The sequence below is a fragment of the Arvicola amphibius genome, chromosome 3, assembly GCF_903992535.2.
Source record: "Arvicola amphibius chromosome 3, mArvAmp1.2, whole genome shotgun sequence".
In the NCBI taxonomy this organism is placed as follows: domain Eukaryota; kingdom Metazoa; phylum Chordata; class Mammalia; order Rodentia; family Cricetidae; genus Arvicola; species Arvicola amphibius.
The window spans coordinates 36009508-36023834 of NC_052049.1; the positions used below are offsets into that span (position 1 = coordinate 36009508).

At 35.2% G+C, this 14327-nt stretch overlaps 1 protein-coding gene across 1 annotated transcript in view; it reads left to right on the forward strand.

Annotated features, from left to right (window-relative positions):
* Window positions 1-12788, forward strand: part of Ddx4 (DEAD-box helicase 4) — a 53652-nt gene extending 40864 nt beyond the window's left edge. The window contains exons 16-22 of the mRNA XM_038323119.1: window positions 166-295; window positions 1982-2148; window positions 6425-6570; window positions 10490-10589; window positions 11461-11731; window positions 11837-11950; window positions 12545-12788. Coding sequence (XP_038179047.1) covers window positions 166-295; window positions 1982-2148; window positions 6425-6570; window positions 10490-10589; window positions 11461-11731; window positions 11837-11950; window positions 12545-12631 — 1015 coding nt within the window. The 3' untranslated portion in view covers window positions 12632-12788. The remainder of the gene's footprint in view (window positions 1-165; window positions 296-1981; window positions 2149-6424; window positions 6571-10489; window positions 10590-11460; window positions 11732-11836; window positions 11951-12544) is intronic.
* The last annotated feature ends 1539 nt before the right edge of the window (window positions 12789-14327 follow it).

A 14327-nucleotide genomic window follows, 5' to 3' on the forward strand; every position in this document is an offset into this window, starting at 1 on the left:
TGATTTGTTTTATTTGCCTTTTGACATTATAAACTTTCTCGATGAAATTTAATATAGTTTAGATAGTTGAATGTTTTTTTCCTTTATCGGTCTTATTTCATAAAGTGTTTGAAACAAATGTATAATTTCCAAATAACTGGAAAATGACATCTCTCTTATCTGTAGGACTTGTGTAAGAGCTGTTGTCATATATGGGGGAACCCAGTTTGGGCATTCAATCCGACAGATAGTACAAGGCTGTAACATACTATGTGCTACACCAGGGAGGCTGATGGATATCATAGGTAAAGAAAAGGTAAGCCTCAGAAAGGTAACAACATGTTACAGTGATGGGTGTGTTATAGGGAAGGAAAGGAATATGAAAGGTGTATTTCCCAGAGCACTATTTATGTTTCTGCTTATATCAGGTCCTGTGAATTCATTTTCATAATTGTCAGGATAATTCCAACAGGGCATAGTATTTTCTATTTTATACTTGGGAAAACAGTGAGAAGTAATTATTTAAAATCCCTTAGTTATCTCTAGTAAATGATAGTATTAGGGTCAGATCCTGTATCTGTTTCCAGCAATATTTTGTTATATGGAAGAAAATACAATGAAACATGTTTTGTGAAATAGTTTTTTCCTAAGATACATTCTTTGGGGCATCAGTAATTTTTTCTCTGTTAAAGCAGGTGAATGGTGATAGTGTGAGCTGTTTATTTTCAGGTCTTTTAAGAAGAGATTTTAGGGCTAGATACTCATTTGGGAATCTCATACCCAGTTATTACATCACTTAATACTTTAAGTTCATGTTAATGAACTGTAATTATTTTGTGTTCTCTAAAGGGGGTACTTAAAACACATCTTTTTGATAAAGGCACCTTTAAAAAAGATAACTAGAAAAACCCATATCTTAAATCATTTTTGTGGTAGTATCAAAGTCTCTTGAAGTTCAAGGACAGCCAGAGCTACACAGTGAGACCCTGTCTCAAGTTAATATATTTTCAGTATTTCATCGTGTTAGATTTTATTTTTTTACATTAAATATTTTGATTTCTCCATATAATACAGTATGGATCCATGATGTCCAATATAAGTAACTATTAGCTATATGTTGCAACTTATGTTTTAAAATAATAAAATTATTTCACAATTATTTATACTTCAAACTACATATGGATAGGGCCTAATAGGTTAGAAATTGGAGATAATAGAATATTCAACTAATTGCAGAAGTTGTAGAGTAAAATATAGCTGTAGACACTTTAGATTCTTTTAAACTTAATTTATGGAATATTTTTATATATCAGTAAAAGTTTATATCAGACTGGGCAGTGGTTGTGTATGCCATTAATCCCAGCACTTGGGAGGCAGAGGCAGGCAGATCTTTCTCTCTGAGTTTGGGTGTAGCGTTGACTACAGAGTGAGTTCCAGGGTAGCCAGGGCTACACAGAAAACCCTGTCTTGAAAAAAAAGTTTAGATCAGATATATTAGTATTATCTAATATCTATGATGAGCCTAACAGTTATCATTGTATGCCTTGATTTTCCCTGTACTAGGTAAGGTTTCTGTGATATAACACCATGTTCACACCAAACTGGGTAGGAAAGGGTTCAACATCATAGTTATTATTGAAGGAAGTCAGGGCAACGACTCAAGGCATGGCAGGAAGCTGAAGCAGAGGCCATAGAGGAATGCTCTTTACTGGCTTGCTTCTCATGACTCATCCTGCTTCCTTATAGCAACCCAGGACCACCAGACAAGAGATGGCCCCATACACTATGAGCTAGGCCCTCCCACTTACATTATTAATTCAGAAAGTGCCTCAGGCATTTTGTCAACTGAGGTTCCTTTCCCGAATGATTCTTGTGTCAAGTATATAAAACTAGGCAGCATAGCCCTTAAGAATACTTTAACAGTTGAAATTGTGGAGTGTATTTTAGCTCAATATAAACTAGTGTGCATTTTCTGTTCTTGTCTTTGAAAATATCCTTAAAGATTGGTCTCAAACAAGTCAAGTACTTAGTATTGGATGAAGCTGACCGAATGTTGGATATGGGTTTTGGACCAGAAATGAAGAAGTTAATTTCTTGTCCGGGAATGCCATCAAAAGAACAGCGCCAAACCCTTTTATTCAGTGCAACTTTTCCAGAAGAAATCCAGAGGTAACTATTTTCCTTATTAAAAACAAAGGTGCATATGGTGGTATATGCCTTTAGTCCTAACAGCAGAAGAGAAACATAAATCTCTGAGTTTGATACCAGCCACAGTTACATAGTGAGACTTAATTTAGGGATAGCAAAATGCCTGTCATGCGAGTATGAAGACCTGAGTTCAATCTCCAGCACATGTGTCTAGATACTAGGCACTGTGAATAATTAAACACCAAGCATGAGTATTCAGGATCAGTTTTGTATGCTGACTTCATTTAATTCAGACAAACACCCAGGTGTGATGCTTTATGAGAACTGTGTACTGTTTTCCACAGTGACTGCTGTTTACATCCTAATGAACAGTGGTAGAGGCTCTTTTCTTCCCCCACATTCTTGCCAGCATTTGTTGTTAGTTTTCCTAATTTCCTGATGACTAAAGATACTTTCTATTTTCATATTTTATGAGCTGTTTTTATGCCTTAGAAGTGCCTGTTCATTTGCCCATATTTTGATTGGACTAGCTGTTTTTTAGGTATTAAGATTTTGGGCTTAATTCTGAGTGTTGCTTCTATCAAATGAATGACTGCAGTTTTTTTCCCATTTGTATGTTATCTCTTTGTTCTGTTGATTGCTCCTTTGCTATGCAGCAGCTCTTTAATACAGTTCCAGTCATTTGCTGACTTTGGGTCTTAGGTCTGGGTTATGGGAATCATACTTTGGAAGTTTTTTGCTGCTTGCAGCAGCGTCTTGGAGAGTCATCTGCCTTTCTTCCTGTAGTTTCACAGTTTTAGGTCTTTGATTGTGTTGATTTCTGTACGATGTGAGAGATGCAGGCTAACTTCAGTGTTGTATATGTGCCTATCCTGTTTTCCCAGCACTATTGGTTGAGGCTCTTTTTTCCCCTCAGTGTTTTCTTTTGTTGTTGTTACTCTTGTTTTATTTTGTTTAATTTTTAAGGCAAGGTATCACTATGAACTCCTTTGACTTCCCTGGAACTCATTATGTAGACCAAGCCTGGCCTTAAAGACATAGATATTTGCCTGGTTTTTGCCTCCCAAGTGCTGGAATTAAAGGTGTGTGCCACCAAGCCTAGCACTTTCAATGTGGTGTTGATGCCTTTGTTGGGATTCAGTTGATTGTGCATGCGTGTATTCACTTTTGGGTCTTTTATTTCATCAATCTCTGTGTCTGTTTTATTGCTACCACCGTGAAGTTTTGTTACAATGTCTTTGTAGTGTACTTTTGAAATCAGGTATGAAGTCCTCAAATTTCTGTATCAGTTATCTCTTAGATTGCTATGGGGCAAATATACAGGAATGACTTGTTAGAACCCTCTTCACTGTGCTTTCTTGGAATTTTCATGTACCCTATTTATTTTGAAGTATCTGTGGGACTAGGTTATATATAGGTGGAGTTAAGTACAATTTATTTTGACTAGGCTTGGTAGTATACTTCAGTGACAAAGTATGTCATACACCAATGCTCAAAGGTTCAGCACTACATAGAGGCTAGCAAAAAACCACAGATTGAAGCAAAACAGAGATAATTAAGTATAAAATAACCACTATGACATCAGTAGATGAAAACACAAAACACAGTAGAACAAGCTGAAATGTTAGATATAAATTAATTTTTAAAAAGGAAGAATAATAAAATATGTCAAAAATAATAAAGAAGCAAAAATAATGTAAAAGGGGGAGGGGAATGAATTATTGAAAGAGGAAGACAAACAGGAAAGCAAAATGCATATCTAAAAGTAAAACATCAGTAACAGAAAGTCTTAGCAAAAATAAGAATTTCTTCTCTTGCCATAAGGTTGACCATGTAGGCAAGAGTAAACATGGCAACTCATGTGGTCAGAAGTTTCCTTTTGTGTCTTCTTAGGCTGTATGGCCCTTGGAAAGAGCAAAAGCTTAAGTGATCAGGAAGAATGATTGTTGAAATTCCTCCCAGTTGCCCTATGAGCTATGTAGAAATAACTCCTTCTCTAATGCTTTGCTCCAGAGTTATTTGACACATCCAGAAGAGGCCTGGTGGATGTCCCAGGTGCCTTTTGTGTTGTTCACATGGGGGTCAGAGAGAATCAGCTTAAACTGTGCATGCTAGATTGAGGAGGAAGGAACTCCCATAAATCTAGCTCCTATTATTCTGATACTGTAAAATTGGAAATGATATCCCATGGTGATGGGTCTGTCACTCCTTCTTTCGTCTCTGTCCTGTCCTTTGCTGCTTTGTATTCTGCAGTAGAACTCACACTCTTATGCTTACTATTCAGGGTCTGAGTGTCCCTAGGTTTCTGACTGTTCACTGTTGAGCTGGAATGTTTTCCATAACCACTCACCTTTCTAAAGGGTGATAACTAATTTGTTGTTTAAAAATTATTCAAATATAAGTTTCCTTACTTGCTGTTCCTATGGATCAAGCCTAAAAGTTTTAAAGACTCTAATACATGAATTTAATTTCATATCTTTTCTGTTGTAGAAGAAACTATAGAAAGCACTGTACTTTTCTTGGAGTTTAATATTCTGTGTAGTAAATGGTAATATTCTAATACTGAATTTAAAAAATTTAATATAACTTTGTCCTATTTGAGGTTGATACCAATGTATTCATCTTTGTGTTCCCAACACCATGTGTCATGAATGCTTAAGCAAGTGAAGGGGTAACAGATACTAAAAATTTGAATTGCCTGGGAGAAGAGGGAATTAACTCTTGAAGAAGCTATATTAAAAAATAACCTTCTGAGCCGGGCAGTGGTGGCCCACGCCTTTAATCCCAGCACTCGGGAGGCAGAGGCAGGCGGATCTCTGTGAGTTCGAGGCCAGCCTGGTCTACAAGAGCTAGTTCCAGGACAGGCTCTAAAAAAGCTGCAGAGAAACCCTGTCTCGAAAAAACCAAAAAAAAAAAAAAAAAAAAAAAATAACCTTCTGCTGGGCAGTGGTGGCACATGCCTTTAATCCCAGCACTTGGGAGGCAGAGGTAGCCTGGTCTACAAGAGCTAGTTCCAGGACAGGCTCCAAAACAACAGAGAAACCCTGTCTCAAAACAAACAAACAGACAAATAAAACTTCTGAAAAGTACCATCACATGGACTGATTAGGTTGTATTTAAGAATGAATATGCATTATGTAAAAATGATTAAAAAGAGGCCATAAATCTGAAAGGGAGCAAGGTGGGGGTAGTACATGGGAGGATTTGAGGGAGGAAAAGGAAAGGGGAAATGATTTGATTATAATTTCAAAAAAATATAATTGGAGGAAACTGGAAACTAAGAAAAATGTTGTGTTTTTATGGAAAGAGAATAAATAAGGAGCAAGAAGAAAGAATAACTTCCCTAGATTTTGGGTATGCTGAGTCTGAGCTATTTTCTTACATTCAAAGAAACAACTAGAAAACACTGGACTGCTACCTTACCTACACAAGAGGGTAGCATTTACCAAAGACTTGTACTCTTCCTTTTTAACCCTAAAAGCTCAGCTACCTTAATTGTCAGTGTCCCCACAGGGTTGTGTTTGTGGGTGATATAAAGCATGACTTTGAACTGCATTCACGTAGTAAATTACAGTATGTCAACTTTTGGGGCTACCTTACACAGCCTAGTTTTGCATGGCCCTTAGGTCTCATTTTTCTTTATGTATTGTGACATTTAAAACATTGACCTGTAATCTGGTTTACTTATAACCATTTATTTAAAGAAGAGTAACTTAACAAGTAATATTTCAGAAAACAAATCTGAGCAATAGCAAGTATTTATAAAAAATGACATTAGAATCGAATTTGTGCTTTAGGTTTATATTTCAATCCCTCCACCTTCCTCTCTGCTTCCCTCTCATGAGACAGGATCTCATATATCATATAGCCCAGACTGGCCTCAAGCTCACTGTGAAGCTAGGGATAATCTTGAATTTCTAGAGGTCATCTTGCCTCTACCTCCTGAGTGCTGAGATTGCAGGCATACACCACCACAACCTGGTGTATATGTGGTGCTGCTAATCAAACCCAGGGCTTTGGACATGCTAAAGAGCCCTCTACCATTTGAGCTCCATCCCATGTCCCCTACAGTTCACTGAAACTGCCTGAGTTCATAGTTTGACACAAATGTTTTTGTTACTAATTCTATATTTTAAAAGCCTTAACATTTTATTCTGGTCTTTGAGAATAATACTTGGGTAGCATAAGTAACCATCTTACCAGTGTTTGTGTTGCTGTGGATTACATTCACAGGACTGAAACACCATGAGCACAAATGGACAAGGATAAGCTAAGGAATAATATTTTCTCTTTTAAGGTTGGCTGGGGAGTTTTTAAAGTCAAATTATTTGTTTGTTGCTGTTGGACAAGTGGGAGGAGCTTGCAGAGATGTTCAGCAGACCATTCTTCAAATTGGCCAGTATTCAAAAAGAGAAAAACTTGTTGAGATCCTACGAAACATAGGTACCTTATTTTAATATAATTATTTTGTTGTGATTTTGAATTTTAAGATATTACTATTTTTTAAAATCACTGTTTTGTATAATTTTAATAAATATTTTATAGATGACTATGACTTAGTTTGTATTATAAAGTATATAAAAGTGTTCCTTTATGTCATATAAGTTGAATATAGAAAGTATTTGAGACTTAGTTTACCAGTTCTTGGCTAAAAAGTATTTCAACAGAAGTGTGTATGTATATATGTATGTATGTGTGTATATATATATATATATATATATATATATATTTTAGAAAACTAGAAAGGTTTAAAGGTAACACATGTTTTTAGCACTGTTACTATGCTGAAAGCTAATTCTTCAGTCTGTACATGTAAACAGCCCTGGGACCCCAGCTTTCATGAAGCTCAGGCAGGTGGTATGTAAGTTCAAGACCACCATGGCCTAATAGCAAGACCCAGTTTTCAAAGAAAAAACAATGTGAACTCTTGCTGATTTTGTGTTTCTGGTTCCTCATTTCTTGCCCACTAAAGAGTCTTCTCATATTCATGAAGTTAAAAGTGTTTCAGGGCTGGAGAGGACTTGAGAATTAAATTCTGTCCTTCATAATACCCATGAGAAAAAAATTTCTCTGTCTTTCTCCAAATTATTTTTGTTCTTAAATTTTGTTCTGTGTTTGCTTGAAGTAGCTTTGTTATGAGACTGAAAATAACTGTCATGATCATCTTGTAGTCTGTTTATGTGCTATACTTTCCCTCCACCCTTATTCTCCTAGTTTAGTGATTCTGGTTCAGCTGGAATGTCAGTTTTGAGACAGCGGAATGAGAAGTCAGTTGTAATAATGAGCAATGTTTTTTAAATAGTAATTTACGTGTGTGTGTGTGTTTGCGCGCGCGCGTGTGCACATGTGTGTACACAACATGCGATGGAGAATGTATGAGGGTCAGAAAACTTCTTGCAGGAATTGGTTCTCTTCTTCCACAGTATTCCAGATCAGACTCGAGCTCTCAGACTCAGTGCCAAACACCTTGACTGAGCTGTCCTGTAGTCCCTGAGAGATGGTATGCTCGCTAGCACTGTGTACTGTTTTAGGTTACTTGAAGTTTTTTAGAATGATTTCACTATAGTATACTTATAAATACTGTTGAATAATGACTCAGTATAGTTTAATGAAGAGTTAAATGTTCATAACTTAATCATGAAGGAATAATTTTATCTTATTTGATACATGTTTATATAATACTTAACCTTGTTAAGAGGAAAAATACAGTACTTTTAAAAACCAAAATAAATCAGTCTCATGAAAGATTTCACTTAATTATGTAAACTTAGCTCAAAATATTCACAACTTACCTGGAAAGTGTTAGGAAGTTAACTTTTTTACTTTCTTGGAATTTTAGGGATATTTTAATGACATTTTTCTACTTTATTCATCTTTATAAACCAGTCAGAATAGAGCTTTTTTTTTTTTTGGAGACTTGTATTAATACTTCCATTGGGCACTAACTCAGTGATTTCACAATGATAAAGCCCTGTCTGAATTATAAATGCACACAGAGCTTATATCTTCAGTTTTGCTACTTCAGTTGCAGGCTAAGAGTTAACATAGAAGTACAGATTTTAGTGATCTGGGCACATGGCTCATTTGGTAGAGTGCCCTTGCCCAGTCCATAGTATTTTTTGAGGCAGGGTCTCACTGAACCTGGAGCTTACTTATCCTCTTTGGCTAGACTGGCTGGCCAGGGATCCCAAGTGATCATCCTACTGTCTTCATCTCCCCTATGCTGAGGTACAGGTATATACTGTTGTGCCTAGTATTTTACATGGATGCTGGGGATCTGAGCTCAGCTTACATCATGCCTGCATGACTGGCACTTTACCAACCGAGTCATCTTCCCAATCCCAAAACAGATTTTTAAAATAGCAGCCTTGTTTTATTAGTTAATGGTAATTTTATTCTTCCAGTTGCTTAGATGCAAAAGTAATTTCTTATTCCTTTCCATAATTATACTTCTGATACTATAGCAGAATCCTTTTGGTTCTTCCATCATACGTGTCTGGGTATAGTGGTGCGTGCTTAAAATCTCAGCACTCGGGTGGCTGAGACAGGAGGATTGAGGGGTTGAGGCTAGCCTGGGGTACATAGTAAGGTCTTGTCTTAACCAGACACGCATGTGTCTGTATGCATGCATATATTCCTTTAACTACTAAGTTAAAGGTCGCAGCACATCTCTGTTCAAAACGTGATGTTCTCCATTACTTCTTTGACATATCCTGTCTTTCCCTTGTTTGCTGTCCTCCAACCATGCTTTGCTCGTTATTCTACTTCAAACAATTCCGCCTCAATGCTTTTGTGCTTGCTGTTACCTCTACTCAGAATACCCAGGGCACAATGGAACCTGTTACCTCATTTTCTTTTTTAGGTCTAATTATTATGTATGTGAGTGTTTTGCCTGCATATATTTATATGTACTATGTACATGTCTTGATGTTTGTTGAGGTCAGAAGAGGGCTTTTGATCTCCTGGAACTGGATTAGGGGTGATTGTAATCTACCATGTGTGTGCTGGGAACAGACCAGCATGTGCCTTTACCCACTGAACCATCCTCCAGCCCCTCTTTTTTATATTTTTGTTGTTTGTATCATGAGAAAGTCAGTGTTTCAGAACCTTTATACTTTCTCCTCTGTTTTATAATCTTCTTTCTCTGAGAATCTGCATAGTTCACTATCAGTAGTTCTTTCCTTGCTCAGATACCATCTGTTCTATTTAAAGCTGTGGTGGTTTGAACAAGATTGACCCCCATAGGCTCATACATTTGAAGTATTAGTAACCAGGGAGTGGCATTATTTGAGAAGAAGTAGGAAGTAATTCCTTGTTGGAAGAAGTGTATCCCTGGGGGCTGGGATTTGAGGTTTTAAAAGCCAGTTCCAGGCCCAGCCTCTGTTTGCCTGCCAATCAGTATGTAGCTCTGATCTACTGCTCCAATGCTAAGTGTGGCCATGCCCCTGCCATTATAATGAACTAATCCCTCAGAGACACATTGTAAGCAAACCCTGAATTAAATCTTCTTTTATAAGTATTGCTTTGGTCATGGTGTCTCTTCACAACAATAGAACAGCAACTGGAACAGAAGTAAACTCTAGACCTTACTCTTTTGGCTGATGGTTTTAGGATTTAATATGTATTACATATGTGCCCACAATGATAGCAGGAGCTTTATTTTTTTCCCAATATCTAAAATGGTGACAGCCAGCCACTAAATAGTTGTCATAAAGTGAGCTGACAGGGGGGTAGGGAAGAGTGATCATGAGCAGCAAAGATTCTTTCTTCTATTAAGGCTATAACTCCCTCTTACCATCTTTCTTTTTCAGCATTTTGTAGAGCTACCCCTGTATAGAATAATCTATGCCAGTTAAATACTTTAACCTTGCAAGTAAATATTTTTTAATGAGTTAAGCCTCGGGAAAAGGCCAACCTTTAACTTTGTATTGTGTTCTGGAAATGAAGGGTTTGAAATAAGAGATAGCATTGGCACATAGATGGTAGAGTTTAGTTGCCCAGGGTCAGATGTCAGTAGTGTAAATGCCTTCACCCCTCTGAGCATAGTTAAAGAGTGTATTATTTGTGAAAGTAACAGGCATTTATAGAGTATGAAATGGAAAAGCAAAAAATTCCAAGACAAACTTGAAATTATTAAGAGATGGCAGGCAGTTATTTGTATTTGCTGAAGAAGACACACTTACCTTTTTAAAATCCCTCTAATAGGAAAACAGCTGTCTCTTTCCTTGGCAAACATTCATTGAGGAAACACTAACTCTTTCTGTACTCTAGCGGTACAGAGGAGGCTGAGACAAAGTTTCTTACTCTAACCTGCCTTTTTAAATTTTGTAGTTTGGATATTAATAATTTTGTGGTTTTATAGGTGATGAAAGAACTATGGTTTTTGTTGACACCAAGAAAAAAGCAGATTTTATTGCAACTTTTCTTTGTCAAGAAAAAATATCAACTACAAGTATTCATGGGTGAGTACATTATTCTTCATTTTTTGAAATTTATTCTTGTGTATATGTCAGTACTTTTTGGAATTGGTTCTCTTCTTAAATATGAGTTTCAGAGATAGAATTCAATTTATTTATTAGGCTTAGAGAAAAGCATCTTTACTGGCTGATTCCCTGGCTCTTTAATCTTTGTTTTTATAGGAACTAAGTAGTAGGTACAGGCAAACTAAAAGTCTGCCTTAAACTCTTCATGAATGGGAACTTGTCAAGAGTGGTCCATAGGTCCATAGGTCTCTGGCTCTAATCTAATCTAATCTAATCTAATCTAATCTAATCTAATCTAATCTCTGACCTTTTTTCTTTTTTGAAGTTGGAATCCTAAAAAAGTACATTAACACAACTTTATTGATACTTTATTAGAAGATCTAAAATAATTTTTGAATATGTAGAATTCTGGAGTTGTACTTAAAGAATATTTTTTGAGCAATAATTCTAACCAAGTAGATATATATACATACATACATACATACATACATACATACATACATATATATATATATACATATATATGTGTGTGTGTATATATATAAATATATACACACACTCTTTTGCTAAGACTAGAAATTACTTTTCGGTTACTGGGATTTATATTCTGGTCCTTTTAGCTATCTCCTACTCCATCTGCTAATGGGGTGGCTGTTATAGCTAAAGACTGTGAGGATAAATTGGTGGCTTGATGGATTATTATAGTACTTGGTGCATGCATAGTGGGCATTAATAGTATGTGCTGTCATTTTTACTTTTTGAAATAATGCTGCTTGATGAACTTCCTCATAATACCTTCCTCAAAAGTGGCTCTAATGCAAAATTCTTTTTTTTTTTTTTTTTTAAAAAGTGATCGGGAACAGAGGGAGAGAGAGCAAGCTCTTGGAGATTTTCGATGTGGAAAGTGCCCAGTTCTTGTTGCTACTTCAGTAGCTGCCAGGGGGCTTGATATTGAAAATGTTCAACATGTTATCAATTTTGATCTTCCTTCTACCATTGATGAATATGTTCATCGAATTGGACGTACTGGGCGTTGTGGAAATACTGGCAGAGCAATTTCTTTTTTCGATACAGAATCTGATAATCATTTAGCACAGCCTCTAGTTAAAGTACTATCAGACGTAAGTCTAAACAGTTTAACTTTAAATATTTAAAATGGAGTAGTTCTTTGTTGTTTTACAATTTTTGAGATTTCATGTTGCATAAGAAGTTTTTATTTTCTCAAGGCTCAACAGGATGTTCCTGCTTGGCTAGAAGAAATTGCCTTTAGTACATATGTACCTCCTGGCTTCAGTAATAGCACAAGAGGAACTGTGTTTGCATCTGTTGACACTAGGAAGGTTAGTTGAGAAACATTAAGAAATGGATATCTAATTGCTCTTTGAAAATGTGCTTGATTCTATGAGGCAATACTATTCAGTAATTAAAACTATCATTTTAATTATCTATGTCATTTATAACATAAGTATGTATGTATGTGAGGTTTATAGTTGAACACCCCAGTTCCTTTTTGCTGGTATTTGTTGGGATCTTCTAAACTTTCTAAAGAATTCTTTGATTTTGACCATATTATTAAGACAAAATGCAAGGGCTAGGGTGCTATAAGTCTTAATGACATGCCAAGTTTCTTATTTTTTCTTTGCAGTAAATTTTGGTGTAGAGGAGTATTCTTAATAAACATTTATTATTACTTGAAGTTTAATATTAAATTTTTCTGCTCTCTAAAACTTAGTGACTTGAAAAATCTTTTTCTTGAGTTATTTTGTATAATTTAGACTTTACATATTTGTATGGGCCTTTTTTTTAAGAGAATCATTTTATAAGAAAGTCATTGCATGCTTGGGATAGTCAGGGTAGAAAGTAAGTCTCTATTAGTCCAGACAATGTAATATTAGGACTGCCATAACTTGTCTCTTTCACTTTTTTTTTTAAAGAATTACCAGGGCAAGAACACTTTGAATACAGTGGGGATTTCTTCTTCACAAGCTCCCAATCCAGTGGATGACGAGTCATGGGATTAAAGCAAACAAACATACTTCAAGTCTGATAGTTCTGGTGCAGCGAAGAAAGCAGTTTTTATTTTAAAAATTTAACAGAAGTGTGAAACCTGATATTCTTATATCTCCCGTTCTTCTGTTCTTACTCCCAACCCTTAAAATAACCAACTTCATTGACTAGTTATGTGAGATGCTGAAAGTTACAACATTGCAGTTACTGATATAAATGGTATTAACTAGAAATATTAAAGCATTATAAATGTTTTTGTTATTTCTAGCATATTCAGAAAGTTAAGACATGTTTTATGTCCAAGTGCTAAATCTTAGTATAGTGTTTATGATCCTATAAAACAAGCAATAGGATATGATGTACTTTTGTTAATTATTGGGTCTAATTTCTACTTGATCCTTTAAAAGAAAGAATAGTGTGGTACAATGTGATAACATGATTTTCATGGAACAGTGGAGACTGAAGCCTTTCAAAGTTATTTGATTTCTAGATCATCAGACATGTCATGAAAATGGTTCAGTTTGCAATGTGAACTCTGTACTTGATGGTATGACAAATGTTTGCTTTTATAATATACAGATTTTCCTTGGAAATAAAAAATGAAACACATTTCCCCCTAAGTTTTCCAACAGCGTTTTCATTTTTCTTGTGGCATATTACAGTTTCTAGTTCTCATACTTGGAAAATTTGTTTCTCCTGAAATCAAGGCAGTAAGCAAGTAGTTTTAAACAAATCAAATATTAATGTGTAACTTTCATTAATACATGTGGTAATGAAAATTAGTCTAAGAATCTAGCACACTTATCAACAAACACAGTATTTTAGTTTCATCATATCTTTTATTCATGTTTTATAGTTGGTAATGGAAAGAACTTTGTCATTATGTATCTTGAATTTACCTACCCCATGCCATGTTAAAAAATAATTCCACGTAAATTTTCAAAAATGTCATGAAGATATCCAGTGTGCTAATTTAAAGTAGTTCAGATTATAAAATACAGAATTTTAAAAATCTTTTGAGTTGGGAATTAAGGTTGACTTGAAACTCTTAAGGACAGAAAACAAAAAAAAAGGAATAGATTGTCTAAAATGTATTGAGCCTGTAGAAAAAGAATGAAAACTATACAGGGAAATATATCAGTGTATGTTCTTGATGTGTGTATATGCAGGAATACAACACCATACATGGACGCTCAAATAGGGCACTTCAGCTGATGAAAACCTGGAAAACATTTCCTTTATTTATAAACTTCTGGGAAAGACTGAACGAATGAAGATGTTTACATTATTATTTTAACATCTTTTAATTTTTCTCTTTTAATAAGTATTTGCAAAGAACATTCATAGTAAATGCTTGTCTCAATTTATTTTCATTTACTCAGAGTCTTAGTCATAGCTTTCAAAGTTTGTGATTTTTGCTTAATTATAAATATTATAAATAGCATATTTGAGTCAAAATAAAGCTGGAAAGTATACATAATCTTACCAACACCACAAACCAACTGTAAATCTTCCTGTGTTCAGTTAATTCTTTCATCTCTATGCATAGGTTTGAATAATTTCCTTAAAATTATCTATAGTTAGGAAATAAAATTCTGTATGAAGTGTTTATAGTAGTATTCTTTATTCATTTTTTTTCAAATCCCCACCCCTAGTCCATAATCAACTGCCTTTAACAGTTTCTAGCTGCTGCATTTATATATATTTATA